The sequence below is a fragment of the Trachemys scripta genome, chromosome 1 (genome assembly GCF_013100865.1).
Source record: "Trachemys scripta elegans isolate TJP31775 chromosome 1, CAS_Tse_1.0, whole genome shotgun sequence".
Lineage (NCBI taxonomy): Eukaryota > Metazoa > Chordata > Testudines > Emydidae > Trachemys > Trachemys scripta.
Window position 1 is genome coordinate 29,176,513 of NC_048298.1, and position 19,576 is coordinate 29,196,088.

General features: G+C 51.2%; 1 protein-coding gene across 3 annotated transcripts in view; it reads left to right on the forward strand.

Annotated features, from left to right (window-relative positions):
* The window catches only part of CPNE8 (copine 8), a 263,816-nt gene that overhangs the window by 189,749 nt on the left and 54,491 nt on the right, over positions 1-19,576 (forward strand). For 2 of the 3 annotated variants that reach the window (XM_034766915.1, XM_034766928.1), the window contains one exon: positions 3,895-4,076. In XM_034766915.1, the coding sequence (XP_034622806.1) occupies positions 3,895-4,076 (182 nt within the window). The remainder of the gene's footprint in view (positions 1-3,894; positions 4,077-19,576) is intronic. The other variant, XM_034766921.1, reaches the window with a different exon arrangement.

Here is a 19,576-nt window from a genome sequence, read left to right on the forward strand (position 1 = left end):
AGAAAGCGAGAACAGGCATCTGCATGGCACTTTTGTAACTGACATTGCAAGGTATTTAGGTGCCAGTATGCTAAATATTCGTATGCCCCTTCATGCTTCGGCCACCATTCCAGAGGACATGCTTCCATGCTGATGATGCTTGTTAAAAAAATGTGTTAATTAAATTTGTGACTGAACTCCTTGGGGGAGAATTGTATGTCTACTGCTCTGTTTAACCCGCATTCTGCCATATATTTCATGTTATAAGCAGTCTTGGATGATGACTCAGAACATGTTGTTTGTTTTAAGACCACTTTCACTGCAGATTTCATAAAAAGCAAAGTAGATACCAATGTGAGATTGCCAAAGATAGCTATGGCACTCGATTCAAGGCTTAAGAATCTGAAGTGCCTTGCAAAATCTGAGAGGGACGGGATATGGAGCATGCTTTCAGAAGTCTTAAAAGAGCAACGCTCCGATGCGGAAACTACAGAACCTGAACGACCAAAAAAGAAAATCATTCTTCTGCTGGTGACATCTGACTCAGATAATGAAAATGAACGTGCGTCGGTCCGCACTGCTTTGGATTGTTATCGAGCAGAACCCGTCATCAGAATGGACATATGTCCCCTAGAATGGTGGTTGAAGCATGAAGGGACATCTGAATCTTTAGCGCATCTAGCACGTAAATATGTTGTGATGCCGGCGACAACAGTGCCATGCAGACGCCTGTTCTAACTTTCAGGTGACATTGTAAACAAGAAGAGGGCAGCATTATCTCCTGTAAATGTAACCAAAATTGCTTGTCTGAGCGATTGGTTGAACAAGAAGTAGGACTGAGTGGACTTGCAGGCTCTAAACTTTTACATTGTTTTATTTTTGAATGCAGGTTTGTTTGTTTTTTACATAATTCTACATTTGTAAATTCAACTTCCATGATAAAGAGATTACACCACAGTGCTTGTATAAGGTGATTTGAGAAATACTATTTCTTTTGTTTTTTACAGTGCAAATTCTTGTAATCAAAAATAAATATAAAACGAGCACTGTACACTTTGTATTGTGTTTTGTGATTGAAATTAATATATTTGAAAATGTAGAAAGCATCCATAAATATTTAAATAAATAGTATTCGATTATTGTTTAACAGTGCAATTAATAGCTATTAAGCTTTTTAATCTCTTGACAGTCCTACCCAAAATTAAAGGCTACTTTTAAAAATGTGAATACCTTGTGCTCCGCTAGCACATATGGGAAATAATTTTGATATTTTAAAAGACATGTACATGTACAGTGAAACATAAAACATGTACAGTGGATGCCGGTTATTAACAATCATGATATTGACAACTTCTGGTTACTAATATGCCACTGATTGAATTTTTTTTTTTCAATGCAGCCCTATGGGGCCCTAATACCACCGCTTGTAAAAAGCCCCTGACACAGGGAGGTTTGTGAGCTGAAGCCAGGGAAGGAAGCAGCCTGCAGCCAATGCTCAGCATGTCCCATCACTTTGTTCCCTGGCTTCAGCACTAGAAATTTGCTGCAGGGTTGCAATCAGGGAAGGAAGGGTTGGAACATGCGGTGCTTGGGTCCCTGGTGCCAGGGCAGAGTGCGCCCCAGAAAGTATAGGGAGAGGTACCATGCAGCCCTTCAGGCCCCCAGAATCCCTGCTTCCTATGTAAAGCCCCAGCTCTGGGCTGCAGTCTCCCACCCCATTGCTACTCTGCCTGCAGACTCCCTTCCCATCCTGCAGCACCAGGACTCTGACAAGACGGGGGCTGCAGCCCAGCTGCCAAGGCTTTCCACAGGGAGCAGGAGTACTAAGGACCCACAAGGCTGCACAGTACCTCTCCCAGGGCTTGATACACCTCAGCGATTCCTTCCCTGGCTGCACCCACACAGGCAGTTTTGTGCTGCCAGAGAAGGAAGTGCTATGATGCACCAAGCACCAGCCACGGGCAGGTTTCCAGGGATGCAAATAGTAGGGTTACCATATTTTGAGTGTCCAAAAAGAGGACACTCCACGGGGCCCCGCCCCAACTCCACCCCTTCCCCAAAGTCCCCGCCCCAACTCCGCCCCCTCCCCTGCTTCCCGCGAACATTTGATTCGTGGGAAGCCTGAAGCAGATAAGGGGCGGGGGTGGGGGGAGGAGGCGCAGACCAGTCTGGCCCCCCCGGCGTCTCCAGCCTGGGTCGGCTAGGGCCCTGGGATGCCAGCCCCCGGCCGAGCACCCCCGGCCCGGCCCAGCACCGCCGGCCCCCGGCCCGCCCAGCACCGCCGGCCCTGCATGTCCCGATTTTCCTGGACATGTCCGGCTTTTGGGGATTTCCCCCCGGACGGGGATTTGAGGCCCAAAAAGCCGGACATGTCCGGGAAAATCCGGACGTATGGTAATCCTACAAATAGGGAAAGCATGTCTTAGTGCTTCCTTCTTTGGCTGCAGCCCCACAAACCTCACTTATTGGTAACTGTTGGATAATGGCATCTAAAATATGAGCATCGCAGACTTGGGTAATTCATAATTTGTGTTGAACTCTTTTTTTCAAGAAAAATTTGAAAATGCTTGTCTGCTCTGAGATTTTTGGAGGGGAAGGTTTGAGCTTTCAAATCAAGCTATCCCATAAATTAAAGGTTCAGTCATGAGTAGCAAGAGGGAGTGAATTGGTGTGCTTCCCTGTGCATTAACAGAGCTATGCCAGCAAAAGCATTTGGGAAAAGAGCCAAGACTTCTCCCATTTTCACCACTTGCATCAGGGGCGGGAGGGGTTATCACTGCTTACATGATCATGAATCACAACCACCCTAGCATTACAAAAGCAGTGCAAGACTATGGCAGATGAATTTAAGAAAATTCAGGAGTTGTCTTTCCTGAGCAAAAAGAAAACCTTTATGTAGTGTCTTCAACTTATAAATACATATTATTACCTTAGGCCCCTGTAACTTGACTCTTGGTCATTGTCATTAGATTTTGTAATGTACTGGGTCAAACACAACCTTGGCATTGGTTGCACTTTTATAAAACAGTGATCTCTACTCCTTGCTTCTGAACAAAAATCTTGAATGGACTTAGGTTACAGATCCCCTTCATTACTTCTCCTCAGAGATAAAAGGTTACTTTACCTCTCACAGAATAGCTCTCTGTAAATAATCCCAAAACAGTCTTAAGATCACAAGAAGTTTAAATAAACTAGGTTTATTAGGAAAAGTAAGAGAGATGCTCATCAAGAATAATATATATGGTATGAAAGCATATCTTTGTATAAGTAAAACTAATCTTGACTGGTATATACTTAGAGGTGGTAAGAGAAATCGGACAATCAAATGCTTACATCTTTAGCTTAGTATGTCAGTCACTCATGGTCTGTCAAAGCTTGAGCATCACTGACAAGCTGCAGGTTCTACCTGTCGGTTTGAATCCCACCCTTGTATTGAGTTCCAGTAACCTTTTCTGTTTTGTCAGTGAGATTCCTTTTCATATATCCATTTGTCTTTGAAGTAAAGGTGTTTGCTGCATTATCATATTGATTATAGAGTTCTTAGGTTTTATTCACTTTAGGTGCTGTAATGTCTAGGCCCAATCATTTATCTGCTCATAAGCAAAATTTGTGCCTTTTTAATAAACATTTTGCTTTCCCTATCTGAATACTCAGTTGTATGTTCCAATTTTATTCAAATCTCCTTCTTCATGTTTGTGAAATAGTGAGCTTTTCTGACTTATGTGAGAATATTTGCAATGAACATCTTCCGGACAAGAGTCAATTCTGTGACCACTCTGTCATTTGATAGTCTAGTCTACCAAGTTGCAGATCTTGGATTTTCCCTGGAAAAAGGACACTTTCCCGGCTTCAGTGCTGAGTTGCATTCCCAAGTGAATCCATTGTAAGATACATCTGATCTTTATGTTTTAACAGGTAACCCTGCACAGCCCACCTCGCTCCACTATATGAACCCGTACCAACTGAATGCTTATGGCATGGCACTGAAAGCAGTAGGTGAAATCATTCAAGATTATGATAGTGACAAAATGTTTCCTGCTCTAGGTTTTGGGGCTAAGCTGCCCCCAGATGGAAGAGTATCACATGAATTTGCTTTGGTAAGAAAATACATAGGAATTCAATTTTTAATAACTTTTCTTGTATGTTTAACAAAGTTGTTTTGTGGTTGTATGTATGCTTGAATTCCTTGCAATACAGAAAATCTTTGAGAGTACAATAGTGAATTCTGGCCTCTTTTTCGGATGTATTTTTTGGTATTTTGATCACAACAGGCAATAAAACAGAAAAAAATATTCTACCAGTTGGGTCATCCAGCTTTCAAAAGCAAACAACTTTCATGTTCAAGGGAGCAGTTTCAGTAGTCTTCATCAGGATTAAGTTATAGACAGAAAGCCCAAATAGTCAGGAAGGTCCTTTAAACGCCAAAAGAGGAGGGAGAGATAATCTTCCTAGCCCTCAGCTGCAGTAGCTTGACAAACAATTACTGCTGCTTCTAGGCATCCAGTCTGAGGACATGATAGACTTGTTGGCTCCAGAAGAATCCCACACCAAAGTCCTCTTTTTCCATCTGTCCCACTTTTTGGGGACTAATTGTGTCCCAATTTGTACATGTATAAAAGGCAAAATCTTCTAACTGAAGGATCCTACAGATAATCAAATAGGGTGTAAAAATGAAGGCGGGAGAAGGGGGCAAATTTATGAATTTGCCTGGGTGCCAGTTAGATTTCACCTTTAAAATCTAACAAACTAGATTGGCCAATTTAGTAAATATTTTAGCTGATACTTGAGTGAAATTTAATATTGAGTCCAGAGAGCATTAGCTAACTAATCAACACTAGGTTCTTCTAAGGTCATCTCATACTTTAGACCAGGGATGGGCAAACTTTTTGGCCCGAGGGCCACATCTGGGTGGGGAAATTGCATGCAGGGCCATTGGGGCAGGGGATTGGCGTGCAGAAGGGAGTGTGGGGTGTAGGAGGGAGTGCAATGTGCAGGAAGGGGCTCAGGGCAAGGGGTTGGGGCACAGGAGAGGTGCAGGGTATACAAGGGAACTCAGGGTAGGGGCTTGGGGTGCGGGAGGGGGCTCAGGAGAGGGGGTTAGGGTGAAGGAAGGGGCGGGGTGCGACGGGGCTTGGCAGGGGGTTGAGGTGCAGGAGGGGTGCAGCAGGGGATTGGGGTGCAGCAGTAGTGTGGTGGGGGCTTAGGGCAGGATGTTGGTGTATGGCAGGGGGTTGAGGTGCAGGAGGAGTGCGGCAGGAGGCTCAGGGCAGGGGGTTGGGATGCAGGAGGGGTGCAGTAGGGGTTGGGGTGCGGGCTCTGGCCCAGCACCGCTTACCTGGAGCGGCTCTGGGGTGGCAGCGGTGCACAGTGGGGCTAAGACAGGCTTCCTACCTGCCCTGGCCCCGTGCTGCTCCCCTCCTGGCACCATGTCCCTGCAGCCCCTGGGGAGAGGGGGGCAGAGGGGTGTGTGCACTGCCCTCGCCTGCGGGTACCTCCCCCGAAGTTCCCATTGGTTGCGTTTCCCTGTTCCTGGCCAATGGGAGCTGCAGGGAGTGGTGCCTGCAGGCGAGGGCAGCACACAGAACCATCTGCTCCCCTCTGCCCCCGGGGCTGCAGGGACAGATCAGATCCGGCCCACGAGTGGTAGTTTGCCCACCCCTGCTTTAGACAGTACTTTTCAAATCAGGACACTTAGGGATATCAACACTGGGAGCTGGGAGTATGATTCCCATGTCACATAGACATACTCACACTAGTTTTCATTGAGCCAACATGTTAAGAATATTAGTGTAGCATGGACAGTGGTGATTGGTAGCATGGGCTAGCTGTGCTGAGTGCAAACCTGCCTGAATTCTGGGTATGTACTCAGCAAGGCTAGCCCATGCCACTGCTTGCCACTCCCTGTGCTACCCCAGCTACACTATTATTTTTAGCATGCTAGCTCAAGGAGTGCTAGTGCAAGTATGTCTGTGCAAGCTGAGAATCCCATCCCCAGCTCTAAGTGTAGACATAACCTTAGTTATTCTTAATCAATCAAAAGTTTTGTTAATTTACCAAGAACCACCAAGGCTTATAGTCAACAGTTTAAAGAGATTTATAGATTCTTTGGGTACCAGATGTTCCAGGCATTAACGGAGCACAACATACAGTCTTGAAAGCTATTGACGTAGACCAGTGTTGGGTTCAAGCAGTTATTTCATAGAGCATAAAATCGCTAAAATGTCTTATTAAATTTACTTATAATCATCATTAATTCTTCTTCGAGTGCTTGCTCATATCGATTCCAATCAGGTGTGCGCGCGTCGCGTGCACGATCGTCGGAGAATTTTCTACCCTAGCAACACCCGGTGGGTCGGCTGTGGCGCCCCTTAGAGTGGCGCCTTCATGGCGCTGGATATATACCCCAGCTGACCCGGCGCCCCCTCAGTTCCTTCTTACCGCCCCTGACGGTCGTTGGAACTGTGGAGAGCGGCATAGCTGTTCTCCACTCTCCCTAGCTTATCCTGTTTTTTGTAGATAGTTGTAGTTGTTGTATAGTGTTAGATAGTTGTTCATTTTACTTTTTAATAGTTGTAGATAGTTAGACGGGATTAAAGGGGGTTGTTCTCCCCCCTTTTTCCCCCCGGCGCATAGCCGGGCTCATGCCCAAGGCTCCCAGCTTTAAGCAGTGCGCGTCCTGCGCTAAGCCTATGCCCACTAGTGATCCGCACGACTCGTGTCTGAAGTGCCTGGGAGAGTCCCATCAAACAGATAAGTGTAAGATCTGTAAGGCCTTCAGACCGAGAACCAAAAAGGAGCGGGACTTTCGGCTTCGGCAACTCCTCATGGAGGCGGCACTTAGCCCAGACACTCCATCGGCGCGTCAGGCCCCGGCACCAAGCGCCTCGGTGCGCAGCGCCCCTGCGGCACCGATTGCTTCTGCACCGCGGGTAGAGTCGGACAAGCCTCCGCGGCACCGGCCCCCTTCGGCACCGCACCCGCCACAAGTGCCTCGGCGCCGATCCTTGTCCCCGGGACATAAGAAATCCCGCAAGGCGCAGGAGACTGCTGTCCTGAAGACGCCGGCTCCCCCGGTGCCGGGGGTAGAGCCGCGTCCGCCTTTAGACCACCAAAAGCAGGTGCCTGCTACCCCGTCGACTCCGGCTCCGAGGCCGTTGAGTCCAGTGCGGACTGGATCACCACCTCCATCAGTGGTGGAGCCTTGTCTCCCATCCATCTCAGAGACCTTCGCGACGGCGAGAGACCTTATTGCTCTCACGGATCCGGCACCGCTCCAACCACCGGCACCGTTGGCTCCTCGTCCGGTGCAATCCAGGGGCAAGCCTGCCCTGGTGCGCCCACCATCTCAGGGAGCGGACCCACGGCACCGCTCCAGGTCGCGAAGCAGGTCCCGATGCCGCTTGCAGTCCCGGCGCCAACTATCACCTCGGCACCGTTCGTACTCGCGGCCAAGATCCTCGTCGCGGCACCGTTCTACGTCCCGGCACCGTTACGTTCATCGGTACCGATCGAACTCCAGACGTAGTTCCCGGCACCGGTACGAGCGACGCTTGGCTTCGAGGGGCCGCTTCCGGCACCGTGCCTACTCGCGGTCGCCTTCATCCAGGTCCAGATCAGAATCTCGGCACCGACGTGGTCATCGGCACCGATCCCGATCTCGGTACCGCTCACCGGCACCGCACAGGGACCGGTCATCTCCGGAGCGGCACCAAGCAGCACCATACCATCCGGAGCTAATTTCGGCGCGATCAGCACCGCCCTGGCCCTCGAGATCGGTGTCCCGTTCCTCCGATGGGGCCTCGAGATCGGCATACCCCCCTCAGGGGCAGGCCGCTGAGGCGGACATGGGCCACTGGCAGGAGGTAGCGGAGGATCCCGCTCAGGGACCTACACACTGGTCGTTCTGGACCCCGTGGGCGTATCACCAAGCGCAGGGGGCTCCACCATCAGCCTCTCGCTCGATACGCTCTGAGCATAGGGCTCCAGAAGACACCATCTCCCGCCCTCCCCCAGGGGGCATGGAGGCTCCCGTGCCCACACCACCTGATGACCTGGACCCAGGGACAGGCGACGCTCCGCTCCAGGGCTCATTGGAACAGGACCCGCCCTTAGATCCCTTGCCACCTGAGGCATCCTCCTCATCTTCCCCAGATGAGGCGGTGGCGGGCACAACGGCCACAGGTCCGCCCCTGATAGATCTTCGGGCACACCAGGACCTATTACGTAGGGTGGCACGTAATATGGACCTACAGGCAGAGGAGATAGTGGAGGTGCAGGACCCCATTGTGAACACCCTCTCTGCGGATGCCCCATCCAGAGTAGCATTGCCCCTGATTCGTACGATCCAGGCTAATGCCACTGCGATATGGCAAACTCCTGCCTCTATTCCACCCACAGCCAGAGGGGTGGAAAGAAAGTACTTCGTCCCCTCAAAGGACTATGAGTACTTATACACTCATCCCCAGCCGTGTTCACTGGTGGTGTCATCGGTGAATGCAAGGGAGCGCCACGGTCAACAGGCTGCAGCGCCCAAATCGAAGGATGCTAAGCGCTTCGATTTCTTTGGGCGTAAGGTATATTCAGCCGGAGGGCTGCAACTTAGAGCGGCTAACCAGCAGGCGCTCTTGAGCCGCTATAACTTTAATTCCTGGAACTCTATGGGGAAGTTCAAGGAGTTGGTCCCCCAAGACTCCAGGGAAGAGTTCGGGGCCTTAGTGGAGGAGGGTAAGAAGGTGGCACGGACCTCCTTACAGGCCTCCTTGGATATAGCGGACTCGGCTGCGAGGACGCTGGTTTCAGGTATCGCCATGCGGAGAGTCTCCTGGCTCCAGGTCTCGGGCTTGCCTCTGGAACTGCAGCAAACCCTGCAGGATTTACCCTTTGAAGGACACGGGTTGTTCTCGGACAAGACGGACTCTCGACTGCAGAGCCTCAAGGACTCGAGAACAATCATGCGCTCCCTAGGGATGCATGTTCCGGGACCCCAGCGCAGGCCATTTCGGCCCCAGCCTCAGAGGTTCTACCCCCCCCCCGCCTCGTCCGAGACAGGACTCTGCCAGAAGGCGGGGACGAGGTGGTAGGAGAAGGTTGACCAGCCCTCAACCCGGTCAGAACCAGGGGCCACCTAGGCCACCTTCAGGCCCTAGGCAGAACTTTTGAAGGTGCGGTCAAGGACGGCGCCCCAGTCATCACCCAGGATCTAGCCCCCTCCTTTCGGGATCGCCTCTCCCATTTCCACCGTGCTTGGTCCCTTATAACCTCGGACCGTTGGGTCCTTCGCACGGTGGAGAGGGGATATGCTCTCCAGTTTTCTTCGTTCCCTCCCTCCCACACCTCCCCCCCCTCCCTCTTCAAGGACCCTTCTCACAAGCAACTTCTTACACAGGAGGTTTCTACGCTCCTGTCTATGGGGGCCATAGAGGAGGTTCCACTAGAGTTAAGGGTCAGGGGATTTTATTCCCGCTACTTCCTGAGCCCCAAGTCCAAAGGGGGTCTGCGACCCATCTTAGACTTACGCGGACTCAACAAATCCATAGTAAAGTTGAAGTTCCGCATGGTCTCATTGGGGACCATTATCCCTTCCCTGGATCCTGGAGACTGGTTCGCCGCCCTCGACATGAGACGCATACTTTCATATAGCAATCTACCCGCCTCACAGGCGCTTCCTGCGATTCGTGGTAAGCAAGGTGCACTATCAATTTGCAGTCCTTCCCTTCGGCCTATCCTCGGCCCCAAGAGTGTTCATAAAATGTATGGCTGTCGTGGCAGCATACCTTCGTCGGCAAGGGATACAGGTGTTCCCGTATTTAGACGACTGGCTGGTACGCGGTCGCACCAGGGAGCAAGTTCGAGCTCACATCCACATAATAGTACACACATTCCACGAGTTGGGCATTCTACTCAACAAAGAGAAATCCACTCTAGAGCCTACCCAGAGGATAGAATTTATTGGGGCAGTCCTAGACTCCAGATGTGCTCAAGCTATTCTACCAGACAATCGCTTTCATACCATCACAAGCCTCATTCGAGGGCTCAGGACCCTCCCGATTACCACAATGAGGACGTGCCTCGCCCTGTTGGGTCACATGGCCTCTTGCACGTACGTAACCAGGCATGTCAGACTTCGGCTTCCCCCACTCCAGGCCTGGGTATCATCGGTATACCGCCCGTATCGGGACAGCCTGAACATGGTGATCACGGTTCCGAACTCGGTCTTGACCCCCCTCACCTGGTGGTTGGATCACAGTGTGGTTTGCGAGGGAGTGCCATTTCACGCCCCGCAACCCTCTGTGCACCTGGTCACAGACGCTTCATCTCTGGGTTGGGGTGCCCATCTCGGTGAACACCATACCCGGGGCCTGTGGACCGCACCGCAACTAGCCCTGCACATCAATGTTCGAGAGCTGATGGCGGTGCGCCTGGCTTGCCAGGCATTTCTCAATCTCCTACGTGGCCGCTGTGTGTTAGTTCTCACCGACAACACCACGGCCATGTTTTACATCAACAAGCAAGGAGGAGCACGTTCGTCGATTCTATGCCAAGAGGCCATTCGCCTGTGGGACTTCTGCATCGCCCACTCGATCCATCTCACGGCATCGTTTCTTCCTGGAGTCCAGAACACACTAGCGGACCGACTCAGCAGGTCCTTTCAGACGCACGAGTGGTCAATTCGTCCAGACATCATCTATTCCGTTTTCCAGAGGTGGGGATTTCCCCAGGTAGACCTGTTTGCATCTCGAGCCAACAGGAAGTGCCACGAGTTCTGCTCCCTACAAGGGTGAGCTATGGGCTCTCTATCGGACGCGTTTCTTCTACCTTGGAAAGACCACCTGTTTTACACTTTCCCTCCATTTCCTCTGGTCCACAAGGTGCTGCTCAAACTGCGCAGAGACCAGGCACAAGTAATTCTAGTCGCTCCAGCGTGGCCGAGGCAACACTGGTACACCACACTGTTGGAGCTCTCGGTTCAAACACCGATCCCGCTTCCGTTGTGTCCAGATCTCATCTCTCAGGACCACGGCCGACTATGTCACCCCGACCTACAATCACTCCACCTCACGGCGTGGTTGCTCCATGGTTGAACCAGGCGAGCGACAATGCTCGCACTCTGTCCAGCAGATTCTGCTGGGCAGTAGGAAGCCTTCGACACGGACCACGTACTTGGCCAAGTGGAAGCGGTTCTCCTGTTGGTGCGAACAACGAGCCAAGTCCCCGTTACAGGCACCTATTCCTCTCATATTGGAATATCTCCTATCCCTAAAACAGCAGGGCTTGGCGATATCTTCAATTAGGGTTCACCTGGCCGCTATATCGGTCTTCCACCCAGGGGAACTCGCGTCCTCGGTATTCTCTAACCCGATGGTCGTTAGATTCCTCAAGGGCTTAGACCAGATGTACCCACAACAACGTCAGCCCGTTCCGACGTGGGATCTCAACCTGGTTCTCTCCAAGCTCACAGGGCCTCCATTCGAGCCACTGGCCACCTGTTCACTCCTGTACCTATCCTGGAAGACAGTCTTCCTCGTAGCCATCACCTCAGCAAGGCGCGTTTCTGAACTCAGGGCGCTTACATCCGAGCCCCCATACACGGTTTTCCATAAGGACAAAGTGCAGCTTCGCCCACATCCTGCCTTTCTTCCTAAGGTGGTCTCACCGTTTCACATGAATCAGGATATATTTCTCCCAGTCTTCCATCCTAAACCACATGCTACTCGCCAAGACCAGCGTTTGCATTCTTTGGACGTACGCAGGGCCCTGGCTTTCTATATTGACCGCACAAAGCAGTTTAGAAAGACGACGCAACTCTTCGTTGCAGTGGCCGACCGGATGAAAGGCTTACCGGTCTCCTCACAATGCCTGTCCTCCTGGATCACGTCTTGCATCCGGACTTGCTATGACCTAGCCGGTGTCTCAACGCCGCACCTCACCGCTCACTCAACGAGGGCCCAAGCTTCCTCGACTGCCTTCCTGGCTCAAGTTCCGATCCAGGACATTTGTAGAGCTGCAGTTTGGTCATCAGTCCACACATTTGCAGCTCACTACGCACTGGTACAGCAGTCCAGGGACGATGCTGCATTCGGATCAGCGGTTTTGCACACAGCAATGTCTCACTCCGACCCCACCACCTAGGTAAGGCTTGGGAGTCACCTGATTGGAATCGATATGAGCAAGCACTCGAAGAAGAAAAGACGGTTACTCACCGTTGTAACTGTTGTTCTTCGAGATGTGTTGCTCATATCCATTCCAAACCCACCCCCCTGCCCCACTGTCAGAGTAGCCGGCAAGAAGGAACTGAGGGGGCGCCGGGTCGGCTGGGGTATATATCCAGCGCCATGAAGGCGCCACTCTAGGGGGCTCCACAGCCGACCCGCCGGGTGTTGCTAGGGTAGAAAATTCTCCGACGATCGTGCACGCGGCGCGCGCACACCTGATTGGAATCGATATGAGCAACACATCTCGAAGAACAACAGTTACAACGGTGAGTAACCATCTTTTTCTTTGGTATTTCTAATACATTTATCATGCTTCAAAGTATTTCTCCAAGGAGTAACATTACACTTCTTCTTAAGTCACTCTTATGAGTGTGGTCCCTCCTACTTCTAGTTTGTTTTAAAATGGACAAATTTAAAGCATCAAAAGCAATTACCTAAAAGTTTTTCTTAAAGATTCCTCTTAGGACACTTTCCTTGGACTTACCCAGGAGAAACAAGCATACAGCATTGTGATGGGTTCCCCCTGTGGTGCCACTTGGAACTGGGGTACCACTGAGCCCCCTGATCCACCAGCCTGGGCTCCCCCTCACACTATACTGCTGTGACAAGCTGAAGAGCCCTCCAGCCTGCACTTTCACCAGCATACATACAGGTAGGGACACACCCAGCTGCAGTTGCATGCAGGCTTTCTGACCAGCCCCTGCATAGGAAGGCTACAGCTAAGGCAACTCCCAGCTCCTCAGACACGCACCCCCTCTGGAGTATAAATCTAAAATTCCTCTTCGAGTCATTGCTCATGTCAATTCTAAGTAGATGCATGCACGCTGCATGCACAGTCAGAAGGTTTTCCCCTAGTGGTACCCATCGGGTTGGCTGTGGAGCCCCCTGAATATCACCTTCCTGGCGGTGTATATAGGTCCCTGCCAACCCGCTGCCTCTTCAGTTCCCTCTTACTACCAGTGATGGTCATTGGAGTGTCTCTCTTTCTCTCTCTCTGTCACTCTCTCTCTTGCCTCGGGCAAGCAATTCCCTAGCATTTTCTTTCTTTGTTTTGTAAATAGTTTTATTAGCATAGTATTGTTAGTTTTAGTGGTTAGTTAGTTAATAGTTAAGGGGTTTTGTTAGGGGCAGCTCCCCCACCACACTCTCCCCTTCGGGGACTGTGGCATGCCTTGATCTCAAGGCCTCAAACCCTGTGCATCCTGTCAGAAGCCTATGCCCAGGGAAGATTCTCATGATTCCTGCTTAAAGTGCTTGGGGGAGGCCCATCAGAGTGATAAGTGTAAAATCTGCAGGCACTTCCGCCCAAGAACAAAAATGGAGAGAGACTTCAGACTTAAGCTTTTCCTTATGAAGTCGGCTCTTCGTCCCCAGCCGGCACAGAACGTATTGGCATCGAAACCCAGCACTTCGGTGCGGAGCGCACTGTCCTCCGTACGAAAGGCCGTGGCTCTGGCAAAGGACCCAACACCCAGAGACTCGTAGCACTGCCACTCTCTGGCACCGAAGATGAGTTCGGCAGCCTCTTGGCATGGGTCACACTTGCTGGTGCCGCATAAGAAGCAAAGAAGAGCTGGGAGTGGGCGTTTGCCAACAGTCAGAGTAGTAGAGCACGATGGTGCTCGTGGAGTGCGTCCCGTGCCGGGATACTCAGCTCCTGCTCAGGTGAAACCAGCACCATTGACTCTAACCACTCAGGCGGAACCGTCGAGTCTGGTCCCATTGGACTCCCTGGCGCGGGAGAGCCAAATGGGGACGTTGGACCTGCCATCTATCTCAGACAGATTTGAGGCTGCAAGAGGCCTCCTAGAGTTGATGGCCCAGCAGTCAGCGGCACTGGCACCAAATAAGGGGCCAGTTCTCTCCAAGGGCAAACCAGCCATGAGTCTGCAACAGTCCCCCTCACTTGGGCACCACTCCCTGGCACCGTCCTGCATGGCGCCCTGTGGACCTCAAGGTCGGACTCGATCTCAGAGCTGGAGTCAGACATCTCCGGGCAGAGCTGGCACCATTTTCGTCATTCCCCAGTGAGAGGAGGCACACCAGGTCCCTACGATGCCCTGGCATCCTCAATGGCAGGCTCCAATGTAATGGCCTTTCTGGACCCCCTGGATGGGCCATCAAACCCCGGGTCCGAGCTCCAGGTTCCTGTCCATAGCCTCGGACAGGTGGGGGCCCCCTATCTTCCTTGATGGTGAAGGAACCTCCAAAAGGATAGGAGTCCGGCACTGAGATGGAGTAGGTACTGTGCCTGCCACCATGCAGGTGACATCACTGAGGGAGGAACCCTGAGAATTGGAGGGTCAGGAGAAACCTATGCCCATGGGGGCTTCTTCATCTTCCTCCCAAGACAAGGCAGTAGTGGCCTCATCTGCCTCTTTGCCAACCATGGACAGTAGGGCCCATCAAGAGCTGCTTAGAAGAGTAGCTCAAAACCTAGGTCTTCAGGCAGAGGAGGTGTCAGAAGGCATAGATTGCATGGTAGATATTCTGACACCAAAAGGGCCATCAAGGGTGGCCTTGCCGTTGATCAACACCATTCATAACACCATGAAGACCCTGTGGCACCCTCCTGTCTCCATTTCTCTCATGGCAAAGTGGATGGAAAGAAAATACTTTGTACCCTCCAAGGGGTACAAATACCTTTTCACCCACCCTCAACCAGGTATGCTTGTCATGAATGCAGACAAATGCCAAGGAAAGGCAAGGGCAGCAAAGTCCTACGCCAAAATCCAAAGAGGCAAGGAAGTTGGACCTTTTAGGCTGTAAGGTCTATTCCATGGGGGACCTCCAGCTTCGAATTGCTAATCAGTAAATGGTGCTCAGCCACTACAATTTTAATTCTTGGAACTCTGTCCAAATTTAAAGAGCTCCTCCGAACAAACTCCTGATGTGACTTGGGAGCTGCTCTCTAGGAGGGTAAGACAATTGCAAGGCTGCATTGGATGCGGCGCACTCGGCCACCCGCACAATGTCCACTTCCATTGTTATGCGCCGAAGCTCGTGGCTGCAGGTCTCGGGCCTCCTACCAGAGGTACAGCAGGGCATCCAAGACTTGCGCTTTGACGGCTCGGGTCTGTTTGCAGAACAGACAGATTCTAGGCTTCATAGCCTAAAAGAATCTTGGGCAACCATAAAATCCCTGGCCCTCCACACGCCAGCCCCGAAGAGGAAGCATTTTAAGCTTCAGCCCCCCCACCTCGCTTCTACCCTTCTCAGCAGAGACAGGACTATAGCAGAAGTAATAGGTGAAAGCCCCCACAGTCCTCCTCAAACCAGGGCCAGGGCTCGATGAGGCAGTCTCCAGCTTCCAAAAAAACTTCCTTAAGGTTCGCCCGGGGGTGACGCACCAGTCCACATCCCGGATCCTTCCCCACCTTTTGTGAACCGTCTATCCCATTTCTACCGTGCTTGGGCCCATAGGAACCAACTTTTACTGTTCCTGGTTTGTGCTCGACCCCTGCCCCTGGCCCCGCCCCTATACCACCCTCGCCTCATCCCCTACCCCCAAGTCCCCGCCCCTGCCCCGCCTCTTCTCCGCCTCCTTCTCTGAGTGCGCTGCATCCCCGCTCCTCCCTGCTCCCTCCTGGAAAGTCCTAAGCACCGCCAAACAGCTGTTTGGTGGCGGGAAGCACTGGGAGGTAGGCGGAGGAGTGGGGATGCAGAGTGTTCGGGAGGAGGAGGAGTTGAGGTGAGGCTGGGGGTGACGGGAGCTTGGCTGCTGGTGGGTGCAGGGCACCAACTAATTTTTCCCCATAGGTGCTCCAGCCCTGAAGCACCCACGGAGTTGGTGCCTATGCTTGGGCGCAAATAACCTGAGACCGGAGAGTCCTGAGAACGGTAGAATTGGTATATTTTCTCCAATTCTGTTCCCTTCCACCTTTCCCCCCAATTCTCCTCATCCCTCTTCAGGGACCCTTCTCACAAGCAATTTCTAGCACAGGAGGTGCAAACACTCCTACATTTCAGGGCAGTAGAGGAGATCCCTCTAGAGTTCGGGGACAAGGGTTTCTACTCCCGTTATTTCCTAATCCCCCAGGCTAAGGGTGGACTCAGGCCTATTTTAGACCTGTGAAACCCACAAATTCATGAAGAAGTTGAAGTTCCACTTGGTCTCCCTGGCCTCCATCATTCCCTCTCTGGATCCAAGGGACTGGTATGCCGCCCTCGACGTGTATTTTCACGTCTCCATACTTTCATCCCACAGAAGATTTCTTCAATTTGTTGTAAACCATCTCCACTATCAGTTCAAGATCCTCCTCTTCAGCCTCTCGACGGCCCCTCAGGTGTTCACCAAGTGCATGGCGGTAATGGTGAACTACCTATGGAAACAGAAAGTGCAGGTATTTCCCAACCTGGACAACTGGCTAATCAAGGGCCAATCTCAAGCCCAAGTGGAGGACCAAGTGAGCCAGGTGCATATGACGTTCCTTAGGCTTGGCCTCATTCTGAACGTGGCAAAGTGAACTGTAACCCCCACTAAGAGGATAGAGTTTATCGGAGCCCTGCTAGACTCCACCCAGGCCAGGGATTTCCTTCCGGAAGCTCATTTCCTTGCCGTGAGTGCCATCATAAAAGATCTCAGCAGATTCCCCACCACAACGGTGCAGAATTGCCTAAAATTAGTCAGACACATGGCTGCTTGCACATATGTGGTACAGCATGCCAGACTGCAACTTTGTCCCCTTTAGGCTTGGCTGGCCCGAGTTTACATACTGAACCAAGATCGCCTAGACAGACTGATCACTCTTACCCCTCAGGTTCTTGAGTCCCTTCGGTAGTGGCTCAACTCACAAACAGTATGTGCAGGAATACCCTTCTCCAAACCTCAGCCAACGCTGTCATTAGTCACAGATGAGTCAGCAATGGGATGGGGAGCGCACTTAAGCGATCTCAGGACTCAGGTTCTTTGGTCCCAGGCAGAACTTTCACTGCATATCAACATAAAGGAGCTGCGCACAGTGTGCCTTGCTTGCCAGACTTTTCAAACCCATCTTTAGGGCAGATGCGTATCAGTATTCACAGACAGCACCACAGCGATATTCAATATAAGCAGACAAGGTGGGGTGCTTGCTCCTCAGGAAGCCCTCAAGTTGTGGAAATTTTGCATCGCCCACTTGATACAATTGGATGCCTCGTACCTTCCGGGTTCACAGAACGAATTGGCCGACTGCCTCAGCAGGTTCTTTCACAGCCACAAGTGGTCTCTTCACCCAGATGTCACCATCAGCATTTTCCAAAGGTGAGGCTCTCAACAGATAGACCTGTTCACGACACGGCACAACAGGAAGCGTCAGCAGTTTTGTTCCTTCCTGAATCGGAGCCAGGGCTTGCTCGCGGGCACCTATTGTATGCATTCCCACCATTCCCACTCATCCACAAAGTCCTCCTCAAGGTCCGACAAGACAAAACTTCATTAAACTTGATAGCACCAGCGTGGCCATGTCAGCACTGGTTCACCATACACTGGACATGTCCATGGATACGCCTATAACCCTGCCCCTGGATCTGGACTTGATCACCCAGTACCACGGCTGCCTCCAGCACCCAAACCTGGAGTCTCTCCACCTCACGGCATGGAAACTCCATGACTAAACCCGTTAGAGCTTGCATGCTCAGACTCTGTTAGGGAGGTTCTCCTTGGCAGCAAGAAAGCCTTCCACTCGCACCGCTTACCTGGCTAAGTGGAAGAGGTTTTCAGTTTGGTCGCATCAGAAGGGCACTCCTCCATTGCAGGCCTCGATTCCCTGCATCCCGGACTATTTACTCCAGTTAAAACAGCAGGGGTTGGCAGCATCATCAATAAAGATTCACCTCGCTGCGATTTTGGCTTTCCACCCCAGCTCAGCAGGCCAGTCAATGTTTGCTAAACCTATAGTTGGCCGTTTTCTCAAGGGTCTAGACAGACTGTACCCTCAAGTAAGACAGCCAATTCCCCCATGGGATCTCAATTTGGTGCTCTCTAGGCTGATGGGCTCTCCCTTTGAGCCCTTGGCAACTTGCTCTCTCTCCTTTACCTATCTTGGAAGGTAGCATTCCAAGTGCTATAACATCGGACAGAAGAGTGTCTGAGCTCAAGGCTCTGACATTCAAACCCCCTTATACAGTGTTTTATAAGGACAAGGTACAGTTACGACCACAACCGGCTTTCCTCTCAAAGGTAGTTTCACAATTTCATGCAAATCAAGACATCTTTCTGCCAGTGTTTTGCCCCAAGCCGCATGCTAATGACAGGGAACACATGCTCCATTCCCTGGATGTTAGACACGCTAGCATTTTACATTGAGCGGACAAAGCCATTTAGAAGGTCAACACAGCTCTTTGTTGCCATTGCCCAGAGGATGAAAGGTCTTCTTGTCTCATACCATAGAATCTCTTCTTGGATCATGGCCTGTATCAGAACGTGCTATTGTATCGCCAACAGAACCCGGTCGTCGGCAGAGGGATCGAACCTGGGACCTCTGGAGCTTAGTGCATGAGCCTCTACCACAAGAGCTAAAAGTCAACTAGCTGTTAGCTAAGGCTGTAGAGCAAACTCATTAATCTCTCCCTGTCTAAGTAGTCTCGGTGCACTAGATGGGACACCACCACATGCAGGAGGTGTATGGGTTACACTATGACCTGGCAAAAATACCAGCTCCAACATTGACAGTGCACTCCACAAGAGCGCAAGCTTCCTCTGCAACGTTCCTGGCACAGGTTCCCATTCAGGATATCTGCAGGGCAGCGACATGGTCTTCGCACTATGCTATCATTCAGCAGGCTAGAGATGATTCCACATTTGGTAGAGCAGTGGTTCAGTCTGCAAATCTGTGAACTCTGACCCCTCCTCCAGGGGACTGCGTGGGAGTCACCTACTTGGAATTGACATGAGCAATGACTTGAAGAAAAATGGTTACCTATCTTTCATAACTGTTGTTCTTTGAGATGTGTTGTTCGTGTCCATTCCAAGACCCTCCCATCTCTCAGAGTATCCGGCAAGAAGGAACTGAAGAGATGGCAGGTCAGCAGTCACCTATCTACACTGCCATGAAGGCGCCACTCCAGGGGGCTGCACAGCCGACCTGACGGGTACCACTAGGGGCAAACCTTCAACAACTTTGCATGCGGTGCGCACACACCTACTTGTAATGGACATGGTCAACACATCTCGAAGAACAACAGTTACAAAAGGTAGGTAACTGTTTTTTATACCGTCTTGTGCTGCACAGGGAAATGGACAGCGTAAGCTCATAAAATTTACCCCCTCCCTCAATGTGGTTAGGAATATGAAACAGCCTTTGCCCCGGATTATGATTCCCACACACTTCATTCCAACTCACTGGTTTAGATAAAGCAAAAACAAGTTTATTAACTACAAAAGATAGATATAAAGTGGTTATAAG